This window comes from Eubalaena glacialis, chromosome 3 (genome assembly GCF_028564815.1).
Source record: "Eubalaena glacialis isolate mEubGla1 chromosome 3, mEubGla1.1.hap2.+ XY, whole genome shotgun sequence".
In the NCBI taxonomy this organism is placed as follows: Eukaryota; Metazoa; Chordata; class Mammalia; order Artiodactyla; family Balaenidae; genus Eubalaena; species Eubalaena glacialis.
In genome coordinates, this window is record NC_083718.1 from 54,756,223 (window position 1) to 54,774,168 (window position 17,946).

General features: G+C 35.3%; 1 protein-coding gene across 2 annotated transcripts in view; it reads right to left on the reverse strand.

The window, feature by feature from the left end:
• Nucleotides 1–17,946, reverse strand: part of RALGPS2 (Ral GEF with PH domain and SH3 binding motif 2) — a 162,786-nt gene that overhangs the window by 82,154 nt on the left and 62,686 nt on the right. For both annotated transcript variants that reach the window (XM_061185673.1, XM_061185672.1), the window contains exon 5: nucleotides 13,491–13,574. In XM_061185673.1, coding sequence (XP_061041656.1) covers nucleotides 13,491–13,574 — 84 coding nt within the window. The remainder of the gene's footprint in view (nucleotides 1–13,490; nucleotides 13,575–17,946) is intronic.

Below are 17,946 nucleotides of genomic sequence, written 5' to 3' on the forward strand. Positions count from 1 at the left end.
TCAAGTACAGTTTTTCTGGTGTGAATAAAATGAAATAAAATATAAAATATCATAAAGGAAAATATATCTAAGTCACTCTATAATTAAGATTGTATTTTTTAAATTATGCAATGTTTCCTAATTCAATGAAACCATTTTCAAGATTTCTTTTAAAAAACATTAAAAACCATTCATCAGAAGGCAGACTAGATCTGTAACATTACTAAAATGCTCTACTCTGGTGAAAATAGTGGGCTTACCATATGATATAAAGTAATATGTATGTAACATATTCATGTACTATGAAAGCAAAATCAAAGCACTATCAGTTGGTTCAAAATTATACAAACCTAAAAATAGGATGCAGTTAGAAATCTTAGTGCAAAGGATAAAGCCACTGCCTGATATTTTGTCACCTTTTCTTAGTGAGAAATATTTTAGATTTTACTTGCAACTTTCATCTCTAAACAAATGTGTAAATGTAAAATGTATATATTTTACCAAGCCATCTTTATATTTGTTACTATACTTGAGCTACTAATGGCAATAATTATCCCTGATTCTAATAAAGTTTACTTCTACAGTATATCTAAAGTTATACTTTAGATATTTTAACAACCTTAGCAAATATTAATTACGATTCAATCTAAACTGCATGATCATTGACTTAATTAAATTTTATGTCAAATTTTAAGACAAATACTACGGTAATTTAAAAACATGGCCACTCTATATGGGAAAAGAATCTAAAAAAGAGTGGATATATGTATTTGTGTAACAGATTCACTTTGCTGTATCCCTGAAAGTAACACAACATTGTAAATCAGCTATACGTCAATAAAAATTTAATTAAAAAAAATAAATTAAAAATAAAAATAAAATTAAAAACATGGCCACAAATTCTTTGTCACTCCTCACATTGAAAGTTGGGGTGTATGTCAGCTCTCATTGAACCTAGACAAGCTCATGACTGCTTCAAGAAACAGAAAATTAACAAAACTGATGCTGGCTTCCAGGGAAAGGTCATAAAAGAACATGTAGCCCCTGCCTTGATTTCTGGAACATTCTCTCTGGGATTCCTAAACTACCATGTAAGAAGTCCAACTACCCTGAGAGCACCATGCCAGAAAGGCTAAGTGTAGGTGCTCCCCAGTTGACAGTCCCAGCTAAAGCCAACCACACCTGAGAACACTGCCCCAGAATGATCAACATTGAGGCATAGCTTAATGAAATTACTGGACTTAAAGGAAAAAAATCTTTAGGCCGAGACAAAAAGAGAAAGTGATTTTTAGGGAAAAGAAAATTTAATTATCATCAGACTTTTCAATAGCAACACTTTGCCAGAAAAAAAATGGAGTACTATATCAAATATTATCAAGAAAGAAAATTTCATACAAAGGACAGGCAAACTTGTCAACATGTAAAAACTCAAGAATTATTGTTCCGATGAACACTTCCCAAGTAATTTCCTGGAGAACGAGCTTCAGACAGTCAAATGACTAGAGAAACATCAACATGAGGAGGGTAGTGAGCATTAAATATGCACTTATTCACAGAAATAAGAGTAATGAGGGTTAAAAGAAGGAGAATATGTTATATAATGCCTATATGACCAGACAATATATACAATTATAAAAAACACAACATTTGCAAAACATATAGTTACCTCTTTATAGGAATATTATTGGTATTAGTATTGTTATTCTGAGACTGTTATTTGTTATGTAGGCTAAAGCAAATGAGTCACATAGGATACTGTATCATGCCCTGTGTTCCCTGAAAACCAGACTGTGGGTATGGAAGAAAAGGATATGCATGTATAATATGGAAGAGGTGAAGTAAAACTCTGGTCCTGAATTTGAATTAGAAGTATTAATAAGAACTCATGAGATATTTCATCTTTAAATAGTTGTGTGTGTATGATATATAGATATCCTAGCTGTATCTGCTGAAAAGGCCTAGAAATTATGGTCACCCTAGTAGCAATGAGCATTTTTAGCATCCAGGTCCATTTCCCACTATAAGAAACCAAGGTTTATTAAAGAAATGTTGATTCCAGGCAGAGGGCAGGTGATGGACAAAATGAACATGCAACATCTTTGCATACAAATAGCAAAGAAACTGTTACAGGATTACTAGGATCATGAAAAGGGACATGAAAGCCAACCTGAAGAGACTTCCATTGGCCAAAGGTGGGACAATGTGAGTTTCAATAAGGGTAATAATTGCAATGGGTTGAAACACATCATCTTTGTTTACATTTATGAGTTCAAAATAAAATTAAAATAAACTACTTGGTCTTTGTTAAATGACAACACCAATTCATTATCTTCAGAACTGCTAAATAAAGAGAAAAAAATCAAATATTTATCCTTCCTTGCCTACAGGAAATGGACCTCTGGGTATGCAAATACTAGATGAGGGAAAAATGTCTCTTTATAAAAGCATTCCCACTAATAAATAAAAAAGAATGAAATGAGAATTCACCTTTTAACAACCTCAAATAATGGATCTAGACAACTGCAAACATCACGAAAAAGACCTGATGAAAAAACCCAACACAACCCAGACTCTTGCCAAAGGCACTGAACCCAACTGAACCTTTGGAACCAGCAGCTAATTTCTAGAAAACATAGAACATATTAAACTGCATTGAATGCAGTCTAGACTGTGGGAGACTCTAGAGGTTCCTCCACAGATAAATAGTAAGGAAAAGGATAAAGGGAGAAAGTGTAAATTAAAAAGTGGTGGAGAGAGGAACCAAGATGGCGGAGTAGAAGGACGTGCTCTCACTCCCTCTTGCGAGAACACCAGAATCACAACTAGCTGCTGGACAATCATCAACAGGAAGACACTGGAACTCACCAAAAAAGATACCCCACGTCCAAAGACAAAGGAGAAGCCACAATGAGACGGTAGGAGGGGCGCAATCAGAGTAAAATCAAATCCCATAACTGCTGGGTGGGTGACTCACAGACTGGAGAACACTTATACCACAGAAGTCCACCCACTGGAGTGAAGGTTCTGAGCCCCACGTCAGGCTTCCCAACCTGGGGTCCGGCAACAGGAGGATGAATTCCTAGAGAATCAGACTTTGAAGCTTAGGGGGATTTGACTGCAGGACTTCGACAGGACTGAGGGAAACAGAGACTCCACTCTTGGAGGGCACACACAAAGTAGTGTGTGCATTGGGACCCAGGGGAAGGAGCAGTGACCCCAGGGGAGACTGAACCAGACCTACCTGCTAGTGTTGGAGGGTCTCCTGCAGAGGCAGGGGGTGGCTGTGGCTCACCGTGGGGACAAGGACACTGGCAGCAGAAGTTCTGGGAAGTACTCCTTGGCGTGAGCCCTCCCAGAGTCTGTCATTAGCCCCACTAAAGAGCCCAGGTAGGCTCCAGTGTTGGGTGGCCTCAGGCCAAACAACCAACAGGGAGGGAACCCAGCCCCACCCATCAGCAGACAAGCTATTAAAGTTTTACTGAGCTGTTCCCACCAGAGCAACACCAGGCTCTACGCACCACAAGTCCCTCCCATCAGGAAACTTACACAAGCCTCTTAGATAGCCTCATTCACCAGAGGGCAGACAGCAGAAGCAAGAAGAACTACACTCCTGCAGCCTGTGGAACAAAAACCACATTCACAGAAAGATAGACAAGATGAAAAGGCAGAGGGCTATGTACCAGATGAAGGAACAAGATAAAACCCCAGAAAAACAACTAAACGAAGTGGAGATAGGCAACCTTCCAGAAAAAGAATTCAGAATAATTATAGTGAAGGTGATCCAGGACCTCGGAATAAGAATGGAGGCAAAGATCGAGAAGATGCAAGAAATGTTTAACAAAGACCTAGAAGAATTAAAGAACAAACAAACAGAGATGAACAATACAATAACTGAAATGAAAACTACACTAGAAGGAATCAATAGTAGAATAACTGAGGCAGAAGAACGGATAAGTGACCTGGAAGACAGAATGGTGGAATTCACTGCTGCGGAACAGAATAAAGAAAAAAGAATGAAAAGAAATGAAGACAGCCTAAGAGACCTCTGGGAGAACATTAAACGCAACAACATTCGCATTATAGGGGTCCCAGAAGGAGAAGAGAGAGAGAGAAAGGACCCGAGAAAATATTTGAAGAGATTATAGGCGAAAACTTCCCTAACATGGGAAAGGAAATAGCCACCCAAGTCCAGGAAGTGCAGAGAGTCCCAGGCAGGATAAACCCAAGGAGAAACACGCCTAGACACATAGTAATCAAATTGGCAAAAATTAAAGACAAAGAAAAATTATTGAAAGCAGCAAGGGAAAAACAACAAATAACATACAAGGGAACTCCCATAAGGTTAACAGCTGATTTCTCAGCAGAAACTCTACAAGCCAGAAGGGAATGGCATGATATACTTAAAGTGATGAAAGAGAAGAACCTAGAACCAAGATTACTCTACCCAGGAAGGATCTCATTCAGATTCGATGGAGAAATCAAAAGCTTTACAGAAAAGCAAAAGCTAAGAGAATTCAGCACCACCAAACCAGCTCTACAACAAATGCTAAAGGAACTTCTCTAAGTGGGAAACACAGGAGAGGAAAAGGACCTACAAAAACAAACCCAAAACAATTAAGAAAATGGTCATAGGAACATACACATCGATAATTACCTTAAACGTGAATGGATTAAATGCTCCAACCAAAAGACACAGGCTTGCTGAATGGATACAAAGACAAGACCCATATATATGCTGTCTACAAGAGACCCACTTCAGACCAGGGACACAGACAGACTGAAAGTGAGGGGATGCAAAAAGATATTCCATGCAAATGGAAATCAAAAGAAAGCTGGAGTAGCAGTACTCATATCAGATAAAATAGACTTTAAAATAAAGAATGTTACAAGAGACAAGGAAGGACACTACATAATGATCAAGGGATCAATCCAAGAAGAAGATATAACAATTATAAATATATATGCACCCAACATAGGAGCACCTCAATACATAAGGCAACTGCTAACAGCTATAAAAGAGGAAATCGACAGTAACACAATAATAGTGGGGGATTTTAACACCTCACTTACACCAATGGACAGATCATCCAAAATGAAAATAAATAAGGAAACAGAAGCTTTAAATGACACAATAGACCACATAGATTTAATTGATATTTATAGGACATTCCATCCAAAAACAGCAGATTACACTTTCTTCTCAAGTGCGCATGGAACATTCTCCAGGATAGATCACATCTTGGGTCACAAATCAAGCCTCAGTAAATTTCAGAAAACTGAAATCATATCAAGCATCTTTTCTGACCACAACGCTATGAGATTAGAAATGAATTACAGCCAAAAAAACGTAAAAAACAGAAACACATGGAGGCTAAACAATATGTTACTAAATAACCAAGAGATCACTGAAGAAATCAAAGAGGAAATCAAAAAATACCTAGAGACAAATGACAATGAAAACACGATGATCCAAAATCTATGGGATGCAGCGAAAGCAGTTCTAAGAGGGAAGTTTATAGCTATACAAGCCTACCTCAAGAAACAAGAAAAATCTCAACTAAACAATCTAACCTTACACCTAAAGGAACTAGAGAAAGAAGAACAAACAAAACCCAAAGTTAGCAGAAGGAAAGAAATCATAAAGATCAGAGCAGAAATAAATGAAATAGAAACAAAGAAAACAATAGCAAAGATCAATAAAACTAAAAGCTGGTTCTTTGAGAAGATAAACAAAATTGATAAACCATTAGCCAGACTCATCAAGAAAAAGAGGGAGAGGACTCAAATCAATAAAATTAGAAATGAAAAAGGAGAAGTTACAACAGACACCGCAGAAATACAAAGCATACTAAGAGACTACTACAAGCAACTCTATGCCAACAAAATGGACAACCTGGAAGAAATGGACAAAATCTAAGAAAGGTATAACCTTCCAAGACTGAACCAGGAAGAAACAGAAAATATGAATAGACCAATCAGAAGTAATGAAATTGAAACTGTGATTAAAAATCTTCCAACAAACAAAAGTCCAGGACCAGATGGCTGCACAGGTGAATTCTATCAAACATTTAGAAAAGAGCTAACACCCATCCTTCTCAAACTCTTCCAAAAAACTGCAGAGGAAGGAACACTCCCAAACTCATTCTATGAGGCCACCATCACCCTGATACTACAAAAAAAGAAAATTACAGACCAATATCACTGATGAATATAGATGCAAAAATCCTCAACAAAATACTAGCAAACAGAATCCAACAACACATTAAAAGGATCATACACCATGATCAAGTGGGATTTATCCCAGGAATGCAAGGATTCTTCAATATATGCAAATCAATCAATGTGATACACCATATTAACAAATTGAAGAATAAAAACCATATGATCATCTCAACAGATGGAGAAAATAGATGCACAAAATTCAACACCCATTTATGATAAAAACGCTCCAGAAGGTGGGCATAGAGGGAACATAACTCAACATAATAAAGGCCATGTATGACAAACCCACAGCAAACATCATTCTCAATGGTGAGAAACTGAAAGCATTTCCTCTAAGATCAGGAACAAGACAAGGATGTCCACTCTCACCACTACTATTCAGCATAGTTTTGGAAGTCCTAGCCATGGCAATCAGAGAAGAAAAAGAAATAAAAGGAATACAAATTGGAAAAGAAGAAGAAAAACTGTCACTGTTTGCAGATGACATGATACTATACATAGAGAATCCTAAAAATGCCACCAGAAAACTACCAGAGCTAATCAATGAATTTGGTAAAGTTGCAGGATACAAAATTAATGCACAGAAATCTCTTGCATTCCTATACACTAATGATGAAAAATCTGAAAGAGAAATTAAGGAAACACTCCCATTTACCACTGCAACAAAAAGAATAAAACACCTAGGAATAAACCTACCTAGGGAGACAAAAGACCTGTATGCAGAAAACTATAAGACACTGATGAAAGAAATTAAAGATGATACCAACAGGTGGAGAGATATACCATGTTCTTGGATTGGAAGAATCAATATTGTGAAAATGACTATACTACCCAAAGCAATCTACAGATTCAATACAATCCCTATCAAATTACCAATGGCATTTTTTACGGAACTAGAACAAAAAATCTTAAAATTTGTATGGAGACACAAAAGACCCCAAATAGCCAATGCAGTCTTGAGGGAAAAAAACGGAGCTCAAGGAATCAGACTCCCTGACTTCAGACTATACTACAAAGCTACAGTAATCAAGACAATATGGTACTGGCACAAAAACAGAAACATAGATCAATGGAACAAGATAGAAAGCCCAGAGATACACCCACACACGTATGGTCAACTAATCCATGACAAAGGAGGCAAGGATATACAATGGAGAAAAGACAGTCTCTTCAATAAGTGGTGCTGGGAAAACTGGACAGCTACATGTAAAAGAATGAAATTAGAACACTCCCTAACACCATACACAAAAATAAACTCAAAATGGATTCGAGACCTAAATGTAAGACCGGACACTATAAAACTCTTAGAGGAAAACATAGGAAGAACACTCTTTGACATAAACCACAGCAAGATCTTTTTTGATCCACCTCTTAGAGTAATGGAAATAAAAACAAAAATAAACAAATGGGACCTAATGAAACTTCAAAGCTTTTGCAAAGCAAACTATAAACAAGATGAAAAGGCAACCCTCAGAATGGGAGAAAATATTTGCAAATGAAGCAATGGACAAAGGATCAATCTCCAGAACATATAAACAGCTCACGTAGCTCAATATTAAAGAAACAAACAACCCAATCCAAAAATGGGCAGAAGACCTAAATAGACATTTCTCCAAAGAAGACACACAGATGGCCAAGAAGCACATGAAAAGCTGCTCAACATCACTAATTATTAGAGGAATGCAAATCAAAACTACAATGAGGTATCACCTCACACCAGTTAGAATGGGCATCATCAGAAAATCTACAAACAACAAATGCTGGAGAGGGTGTGGAGAAAAGGGAACCCTCTTGCACTGTTGGTGGGAATGTAAGTTGATACAGCCACTATGGAGAACAGTATGGAGTTTCCCTAAAAAACTAAAATAGAATTACCATATGATCCAGCAATGCTACTACTGGGCATATATCCAGAGAAAACCATAATTCATAAAGACACATGCACCCCAATGTTCACTGCAGCACTATTTACAATAGCCACGTCATGGAAGCAACCTAAATGCCCATCGACAGACGAATGGATAAAGAAGTTGTGGTACATATATACAATGGATTATTACTCAGCCATAAAAAGGAACAAAATTGAGTCATTTGTTGAGACGTGGATGGATCTAGAGACTGTCATACAGAGTGAAGTAAGTCAGAAAGAGAAAAACAAATATCGTATATTAACACATGTATGTGGAACGTAGAAAAATGGTACAGATGAACCGGTCTGCAGGGCAGAAGTTGAGACACAGATGTAGAGAACAAATGTATGGACACCAAGGGGGGGAAAGCCATGGGGGGGTGGGGATGGTGGTGTGCTGAACTGGGCGATTGGGATTGACCTGCATACACTGATGTGTATAAAATTGATGACTAATAAGAACCTGCTATATAAAAAAATAAATAAAATAAAATTCAAAAATTCAAAAAAAAATAGTGGTAAACATTTAACAAATTAAAAAAACTGGGAAGGCTAAACTAGCGATCAAATTTATGTGATAAAACTACAAAACACCAGACAGTGCGTACTATAAAAGTCAAGACAGTGGGTATTGCTGGAAGAAGAAAGGGTGTGGACTGAGATGAGGCACTTGGAGGGGTTTCTAGGGTAGTTAGTAAAACTTCATTAAACCATATATTTGTTTTGTGGGTTTTTTTTTAATCCATGTTTTATTTTACAATAAGTGGTTTAAAGTAAGAAATAAGAGAAGAATACAAATGACCAGAGAGATATGAAAATGATAGAACTTCTGAAAATGAAAAAAGAAATATGTGAAATTAAAATTAGGAAGAACTAGAATGAAAAGGTACACGAAGAGAGTGATCTCTGTTTTTCTTATTCACTAATATATCCCAAACATCAAGACCAATGCCCAGGACATAGTAGGAGCTTAATAAATATTTAATTGAATGAAAATGAAAGTTAAAGTCATTTTATACCAGATTGCAAAGTTTGATGATAACAAATGTTGACAGGGATATGCAGTAATGAAAGCGCAATGCAAATTTGGTACAATCATTTTGAAAAAAAATTAGACACTGTCTTGTGTAGTTAAACATGAATATACTCTTTATGACACAAATTTTACATCTAGGCACATATTTTTTCAAACAAATCACAGTGTTTTTCACCCATTTTATGATATCAGTTTAGTAAGTCTAAGCAGCAATGTTTTTCAACTGCTTTTTTTTTTTAACAGAAAAAGATCAAAGTACATATCATCTAATACGAGTAAATATTATTTCAGAAAACTTTAATTTCTGTATTGGGTTGCAATGTAAAATATCTTATCTAATTGTGGGTCACAGTCAAAAAGTTTGAAAGCCCCTGCCTAAGAAACTACTGCACATGGGCACCAAAAAGACTCTTAGAATATTCATAGCAACATACTTCATAACAGCAAAAAATTAGAAGACACATCTCATGTCCATCCTCAAAAGAATAATAAATTCTTTCTGATACATTCATGCAATGAAATGCTAGAAGACAGCATTGAAAAAACAATGAACAAGAGCTACATACATGACCATGGATACGGCAGAGAAACACACAAGTGAAAAAAGGCAACCACAGAAGACTACATATAGTCTGATGATATATTTTTCAAAGATGAAAAACAAGCAAGATATACAACGTGCTGTTTAGGGGTACAAATATTTCTGGTAAATCTATATATATGGGAATTATGAGACGAGTTAAAAATTTTTTAAATCAAGTTTAAAAAAATACAAAAGAAAGAAGAAAATAAAAATTTTTAGATAATGGTTACCCCTTAAGTGAGGACAGAACAAATAATATGTAAAATACTTCAACAGTTTTGGTAATATTCTATTTCTTAGTTTAGGTGGTGAATTCACAGTTGTTTATCAGAATATTTCCTAATACATAATAGATTAACCATATGAACTTGCCAGTTTTGTAGGCTAAAAATGGTCAAACATTGGCAATTTCATAAGATTCAAACAAACATTTAACACATTCTTAAAAATGTATCAAATATTTCATTAAAAAGTAAATCCTAGAAAAATTTTATTCATAGGCTATTTTTAACTCTAGTTGCTTTATTCAGGGTTTTATAATCATATAAAAGCATTATGAAAACCTTTTATTTGCAGCCAAACATATGTTAAGCTTTAAAGATAGTTTCTTAATTTTTTATCATGGAAATCTTCAAATGTATACTGAACTAAACAGATGATAATAATGAAGTCCCCAGTACACATCAACCGGCTTCAACAACCAAGTTATGGCCAAGCTTTCTCACCTCCACCCTCACCCTACCCTCAAGTGCCCCATTAATACTGTGAAGCAAATCATGGACAATATATAATTGCATGTATAAATATTTTCTAAAAGGAGTCTTTTTATAAACATAACCTAAAATCATTATCAGTCCTAAAAACATTAATTTCCAATTATTAGTCAAATTTCCAATTATCGAAAGGTGACATTTAAAAGAAATTTAGACAACCCTTCCCCCAATTAAAAAAAAATCAGGAAGCCACTGGCCAGAGGCATGAATACAAGTCATTACAGAAAGAGCCAAAATAGAGTGATTATTAAAATTATGACAGAGTCAAGTCATAGGAGATTATACAGATATTTAAAATGTTTTCAAAATGATTTTATGATACAGTAACATTTCATGGTATGTTAAGACAATAGGACTGTAAATTACATGTACAGCATTATTTCTATTAGATTAGTAAAAAAATAAAGAATGGAAGAATATATACTAAAAATGTTAACAGTCACCTCAGGGTGATTTTTCCCCCCACCTTTTTATAAATTTCTACCTTGCTTCAGTTTCCCTGCAATGTACGTTACTGTTTCGATAATCAATAAAAAAGCATAGTTTTAAAAGGATGGGGGAGAGTTCCATTTCTGGTAATGTGGAGAAGCAGGTATCTTTGGAAATGCTCATCTGATTATAATTACAAATTATAAAAACAACTATTAAAAGCACAAGAGAGGAACCAAAAGAAGGCAGAAACTGGAGAACAGATCTTTGGAAAAAGTAAGATGCACTGGGTGAGAATTGCACTTATAAAGTTTATTGTCTGAGGACATTCACCAGTTACAATGTGGAGCACCAGAAACTCAAGCAGAAGGCCACAGTCTTAATGGCTTCAAAAGTCAGAGGACAACTGGCTAGAAAGTGAGGGGGGAAATTCTGGAAAGGCAAGAAAAATCCCCCAAATCTATATAAAAACTCCATCCAAATCTCTGGCTGACCATGCAACTGTGCACGTGCAGGGGAAACTCTAAGAAGCCCAAATGAAGATAAAATCTGGAAAGACTTCTCCAAGGAGAAATATGTTCTCAAGGAGAGACAGAATTTAGACTTTGGGTCCAGCCAAGTTAACTGCCTGAAAATAAAAATCAATACTTTTCAAAAGAAGACAACAAAATCCAGAATCTCTATAACATATTATCCATAATGATGACAATACGATTGAAAAAATTACCAGACACACAAAGAAACAGATTCAAAGTTGACTGTTAAGAGAAAAAGCATTAAAAAGAAACAGACTCCAAAATAACTCTTTTGTTGGAATTAGTGACAACTAAATGCAATGTGGGATCCAAAATGGTATCTTGGAACAACAACAAAAAGGATATTGGTGGGAATACTGAAGAAATTTGAATAGGGCCCTTAGTTTAGTTAATGGTATTTATTGTACCCATGTTAATTTCCAGGCTCTGATAACTATATTATACTTACCTAAGATGTTAAGATTAGGGGAGGTTAGGGATATACAGAAACTCTCTTTGCATTTTTTTCTAGGTCTAAATTGAAAAGCAGAGATTGTCAGACCAGACCAAAAAAAGGAAGACCCAACTATATGCTATCTACAAGAAACTCATTTTAAAAATAAAAGACTCTCTGTAACTTCCTTTGTAATTTGCTACCTTCACATTTCCTAACACCCTCCTAGGAGAAAATAACAGTAATGGAATAACTAAGTAATAGAGCTTATTATATATCACCTGTAATCTTGATTAAGCATAAGAGCTTTTGGTACACTGTGACGTATTTGACTCTAACAACCTTTTGGCTTACTTAAGAATAATATGAAAAAAAAAAGAATAATATGAGTGCTTAAAAATCTGAAGTCAAATTTATGGGTACTGTCACAATGTTTTTGTATGGCGAAGAAAAAAGTTTTACTGTGATGATAAATTCTGATCACCTCAGAAAAATTTTAGAACTGCTAAATAGCTTAAATAAGGAATTCAGTATAAGACATGTTTGTCTAGGCCCCTTAATAATGGTTTAATCTAATTTTAAAAAAACTTTAACTCATTTCCATTTTGGGTAATACAGTGAACCAAACAACTTGAGAAACTATTTGCTATAAACCCCATTTTTAAACCCCAACCATTTTTAAAAAAGTGTATAACTAACTTGAAAGGAAAAGAAAAGATTTCACTAGAGGTCAAAAACAAAGGAAATAAAGGCAAAAAAGGAAAGGGTACTACAGCTGCCTTTGGAAGATTTCCTCTCAAGAGCATAGGGACTTGGGATTTAATACTCCTTCAAAGTCATAATATAAGGCCTCACACCTCTACCGTCCCCTGTCTGTTCCTATCTAAGGGATCTTCAAAGGGCTACAATTTTGGTGAAAAAGTAGACTAAACAATTCACCTACTGACAGAGGGAGATGACACAGAAGAAGGAGAAAATTAAGCCTTTCACAAGAATTTGTAACTTGCCCTTAATTGGATTTGGAGCTTAAACTTTCAGTACAGAGAAGTACAGATGTTCCCCAACCAAAACATATAACATAAAAAAATAGTCCTAGTTCTGTAATAGCCGTTGGTATTGGCAAAAGCAAACAAAATGCCTCTTAGACAGTATACACCCTCAATCTAGGCAGCAGCAAAATTCCCACAGCTAAAGCTTAAATGAACATGAGCTCTCAATTCAAAATTACAAAATGCATAAGAAAACAAACCATTTTGAGTAAGGATCAGCAGATACAGAGAATTAGTACTCCAAGGACTTTGGATAATAACAGAAATTGTAAAATAAAAAGTTGAAAATGATTTGAGAAATTTTAAAAATAAGAAAAAAAATGACACTAGTGTAAAAGCACACAGATTTGAAACAGATTTGACACATCTGAAAAGAATTAGTGAACTGAAATATAGATCTGAGGAAGTCATGCAGAACAGAGCACAAAGGGATAGATGATTGATGTAAAAACTTAAATTTTTCATTACTTCTTAATGAAAAATTATAAACTGAGGAATTGAATTTCAGAAACTAAATATCAAAATTTTATAAGCAACTCACATGATTAAATCTTCTTGTAAAGGCAACTGCATTTGGTGCAGAACTGTATTTTTCTTTTTTATTCCATCCACAACTTGAAAGCTCCTGAAAAATTAAGTTGAAAATTAAATATAAATTCATGAAATAGCCCAGTTTTCCTGTTGCATTAATGGTTTCAAAGCATTAAAGTCAGTTGTGTACTTTCCCAGAACTGTTTTATTTAATATGAACACATTTACTAGCATAACCATTCAGTTAAAACACAAAAGGAAATTTTATTAGAATATAAGAGGGCAAAATTACTTGTCTATGTGAACACAGATAATTAGACTTATACTCCATATGCAGAATGATGGGTTCTTCTTTGAAGAGGTTTGAATCCCAAGAAGAAAAATCTATCTACAAACAATGAAAGCCGAGCATCCCACAACATAGAGTGAAGCCCACTAGTTGTCAAGCCCCAGTCATTCATTCAGAGCTTCCAATCAGCTTTCTAGTACCTCAATCTTTGAGCTGACAGCCAACGACCCCAGGTATTTGAAGAAACCTCTAATAAAGGGGTGTTTGATCTCCCACAGGGTCTATCAATAGAATTCAAGGGGCACAAGAACTTGGATGTAATAAAAAAAAAATTAAATTTTTGTTTTACACTAACCTCTAACTGAAATGACGTTCCTTTTAATTATACATGCAGGCTACAAATTATAGAAGAATTGGCAATACATGTGACTTTGTCACTAATAAAAATCACAGATATTTTCATATCACATTACAATTGGTACAGATATCTCAAAAATATCATTTACCCATATCACTACTTTGAAGTTGTAATCTCATCACCTATAGATCTTACTTAATATGTTAATAAAGAGGCACGTATATTGCCATAGAACAGTTTTAAAAAATATTTTAATAAGTGTATCTTATTAGGACTGATTTCCTTTGATATTAAAGAAGTGTTCAGTTCCAGAAGCTTCAGTTTGCCAAAAGGGTTCAAGGTTCAAAACAGGTTAAGAACCCTACTATAATACAACCACCACCACCAGAAAGAGACAGAATCCATAGGAAAAAAGGAAAACCTCTGAAGAAATCAAGTTAGGGCAGAGAACAAAAGAAAACTGAGAAAAGAAAAGGACAAAACCATATAATTATTACTTTCAGACAGATATTTCTCCCATTAAATGGCAAAAACAGAAGGATACAAATAAGAAATATTCAGAGAACAAAATAAAACTTTTGGACATGAAAGTATAATACAAGAAATTTAAAAAATCAACAGAAGAGTTGTGAGATAAAGGTGATAATATCTTTTAAACAATAAGCTAAAAGTAGGAGCAAAAATATTATGTTAGTTAGAAGAGTCCATTAGAGTCAACTTCTGAATAATAAAAAGAATTTTAAGAGAATACAGAGAAAATAGAGGAAAGTAACTTATCAAAAAAAAAAAAAAAATGCTAATTCAAGAAAATGCCTCCAGAACTTAAAGGACAAAAGACCTGTCTAACGCCCATTACAAAAGATTTAAAAAAAAAAAAAAAAAAAAAGACTCAAACCAAGGCCAGCATCAAAAACCTGTAGCACATTGGAGACAAAGAAATCATAAAATCTATCAGTTCAAAAACAGAACAAACTCTTCCAAAATATTGCAGAGGGAGGAACACTCCCCAACTCATTCTACGAGGCCACCATCACCCTGATACCAAAACCAGACAAAGATGTCACAAAGAAAGAAAACTACAGGCCAATATCACTGATGAACATAGATGCAAAAATCCTCAACAAAATACTAGCAAACAGAATCCAACAGCACATTAAAAGGATTATACACCATGATCAAGTGGGCTTTATTCCAGGAATGCAAGGATTCTTCAATATACGCAAATCAATCAACGTGATACATCATATTAACAAATTGAAGGAGAAAAACCATATGATCATCTCAATAGATGCAGAGAAAGCTTTCGACAAAATTCAACACCCATTTATGATAAAAGCCCTGCAGAAAGTAGGCATAGAGGGAACTTTCCTCAACATAATAAAGGCCGTATAAGACAAACCCACAGCCAACATTGTCCTCAATGGTGAAAAACTGAAACCATTTCCACTAAGATCAGGAACAAGACAAGGTTGCCCACTCTCACCACTATTATTCAACATAGTTTTGGAAGTGTTAGCCACAGCAATCAGAGAAGAAAAAGAAATAAAAGGAATCCAAATTGGAAAAGAAGAAGTAAAGCTGTCACTGTTTGCAGATGACATGATACTATACATAGAGAATCCTAAAGATGCTACCAGAAAACTACTAGAGCTAATCAATGAATTTGGTAAAGTAGCAGGATACAAAATTAATGCACAGAAATCTCTTGCATTCCTGTATACTAATGATGAAAAATCTGAAAGTGAAATTAAGAAAACACTCCCGTTTACCATTGCAACAAAAAGAATAAAATATCTAGGAATAAACCTACCTAAGGAGACAAAAGACCTGTATGCAGAAAATTATAGGACACTGATGAAAGAAATTAAAGATGATACAAATAGATGGAGAGATATACCATGTTCTTGGATTGGAAGAATCAACATTGTGAAAATGACTCTGCTACCCAAAGCAATCTACAGATTCAATGCAATCCCTATCAAACTACCACTGGCATTTTTCACAGAACTAGAACAAAAAATTTCACAATTTGTATGGAAACACAAAAGACCCCGAATTGCCAAAGCAATCTTGAGAACGAAAAATGGAGCTGGAGGAATCAGGCTCCCTGACTTCAGACTATATTACAAAGCTACAGTAATCAAGACAGTTTGGTACTGGCACAAAAACAGAAATATAGATCAATGGAACAAGATAGAAAGCCCAGAGATAAGCCCACGCACATATGGTCACCTTATCTTTGATAAAGGAGGCAAGCATATACAGTGGAGAAAAGACAGCCTCTTCAATAAGTGGTGCTGGGAAAATTGGACAGGTACATGTAAAAGTATGAAATTAGAACACTCCCTGACACCATACACAAAAATAAACTCAAAATGGATTAAAGACCTAAGTGTAAGGCCAGACACTATCAAACTCTTAGAGGAAAACATAGGCAGAACACTCTATGACATAAATCACAGCAAGATCCTTTTTGACCCAGGTCCTAGAGAAATGGAAATAAAAACACAAATAAACAAATGGGACCTAATGAAACTGAAAAGCTTTTGCACAGCAAAGGAAACCATAAACAAGACCAAAAGACAACCCTCAGAATGGGAGAAAATATTTGCAAATGAAGCAACTGACAAAGGATTAATCTCCAAGATTTACAAGCAGCTCATGCAGCTCAATAACAAAAAAACGAACAACCCAATCCAAAAATGGGCAGAAGACCTAAACAGACATTTCTCCAAAGAAGATATACAGATTGCCAACAGACACATGAAAGAATGCTCAACATCATTAATCATTAGAGAAATGCAAATCAAAACTACAATGAGGTATCACCTCACACCGGTCAGAATGGGCATCATCAGAAAATCTACAAACAACAAATGCTGGAGAGGGTGTGGAGAAAAGGGAACACTCTTGCACTGTTGGTGGGAATGTAAATTGATACAGCCACTATGGAGAACAGTATGGAGGTTCCTTAAAAAACTCAAAATAGAACTACCATACGACCCAGCAATCCCACTACTGGGCATATACCCTGAGAAAACCATAATTCAGAAAGAGTCATGTACCAAAATATTCATTGCAGCTCTGTTTACAATGGCCAGGACATGGAAGCAACCTAGGTGTCCATCATCGGATGAATGGATAAAGAAGATGTGGCACATATATACAATGGAATATTACTCAGCCATAAAAAGAAATGAAATGGAGGTATTTGTAATGAGGTGGATGGAGTTAGAGTCTGTCATACAGAGTGAAGTAAGTCAGAAAGAGAAAAACAAATACAGTATGCTAACACATATATATGGAATCTAAGGAAAAAAAAAAAAAAAAAAAGGTCATGAAGAACCTAGTGGCAAGATGGGAATAAAGACACAGACCTACTAGAGAATGGACTTGAGGATGTGGGGAGGGGGAGGGGTGAGATGTGACAGGGTGAGAGAGTGTCATGGACATATATACACTACCAAATGTAAAATAGATAGCTAGTGGGAAGCAGCCGCATAGCACAGGGAGATCAGCTCGGTGCTTTGTGACCACCTAGAGGGGTGGGATAGGGAGGGTGGGAGGGAGGGAGATGCAAGAGGGAAGAGATATGGCAACATATGTATATTTATAACTGATTCACTTTGTTATAAAGCAGAAGCTAACACACCATTGTAAAGCAATTATACTTCAATAAAGGTGTTTAAAAAAAAAAAAAAAAAAAAAAGAACAAAACAAAAACAGATCACCTACAGAAAAATAGGGATCAGAAGGTATCAGAAATCTCAATAGCAACCCTAGAAGTTAAAAGACAACTGAAACAATGCCTTCAAAATC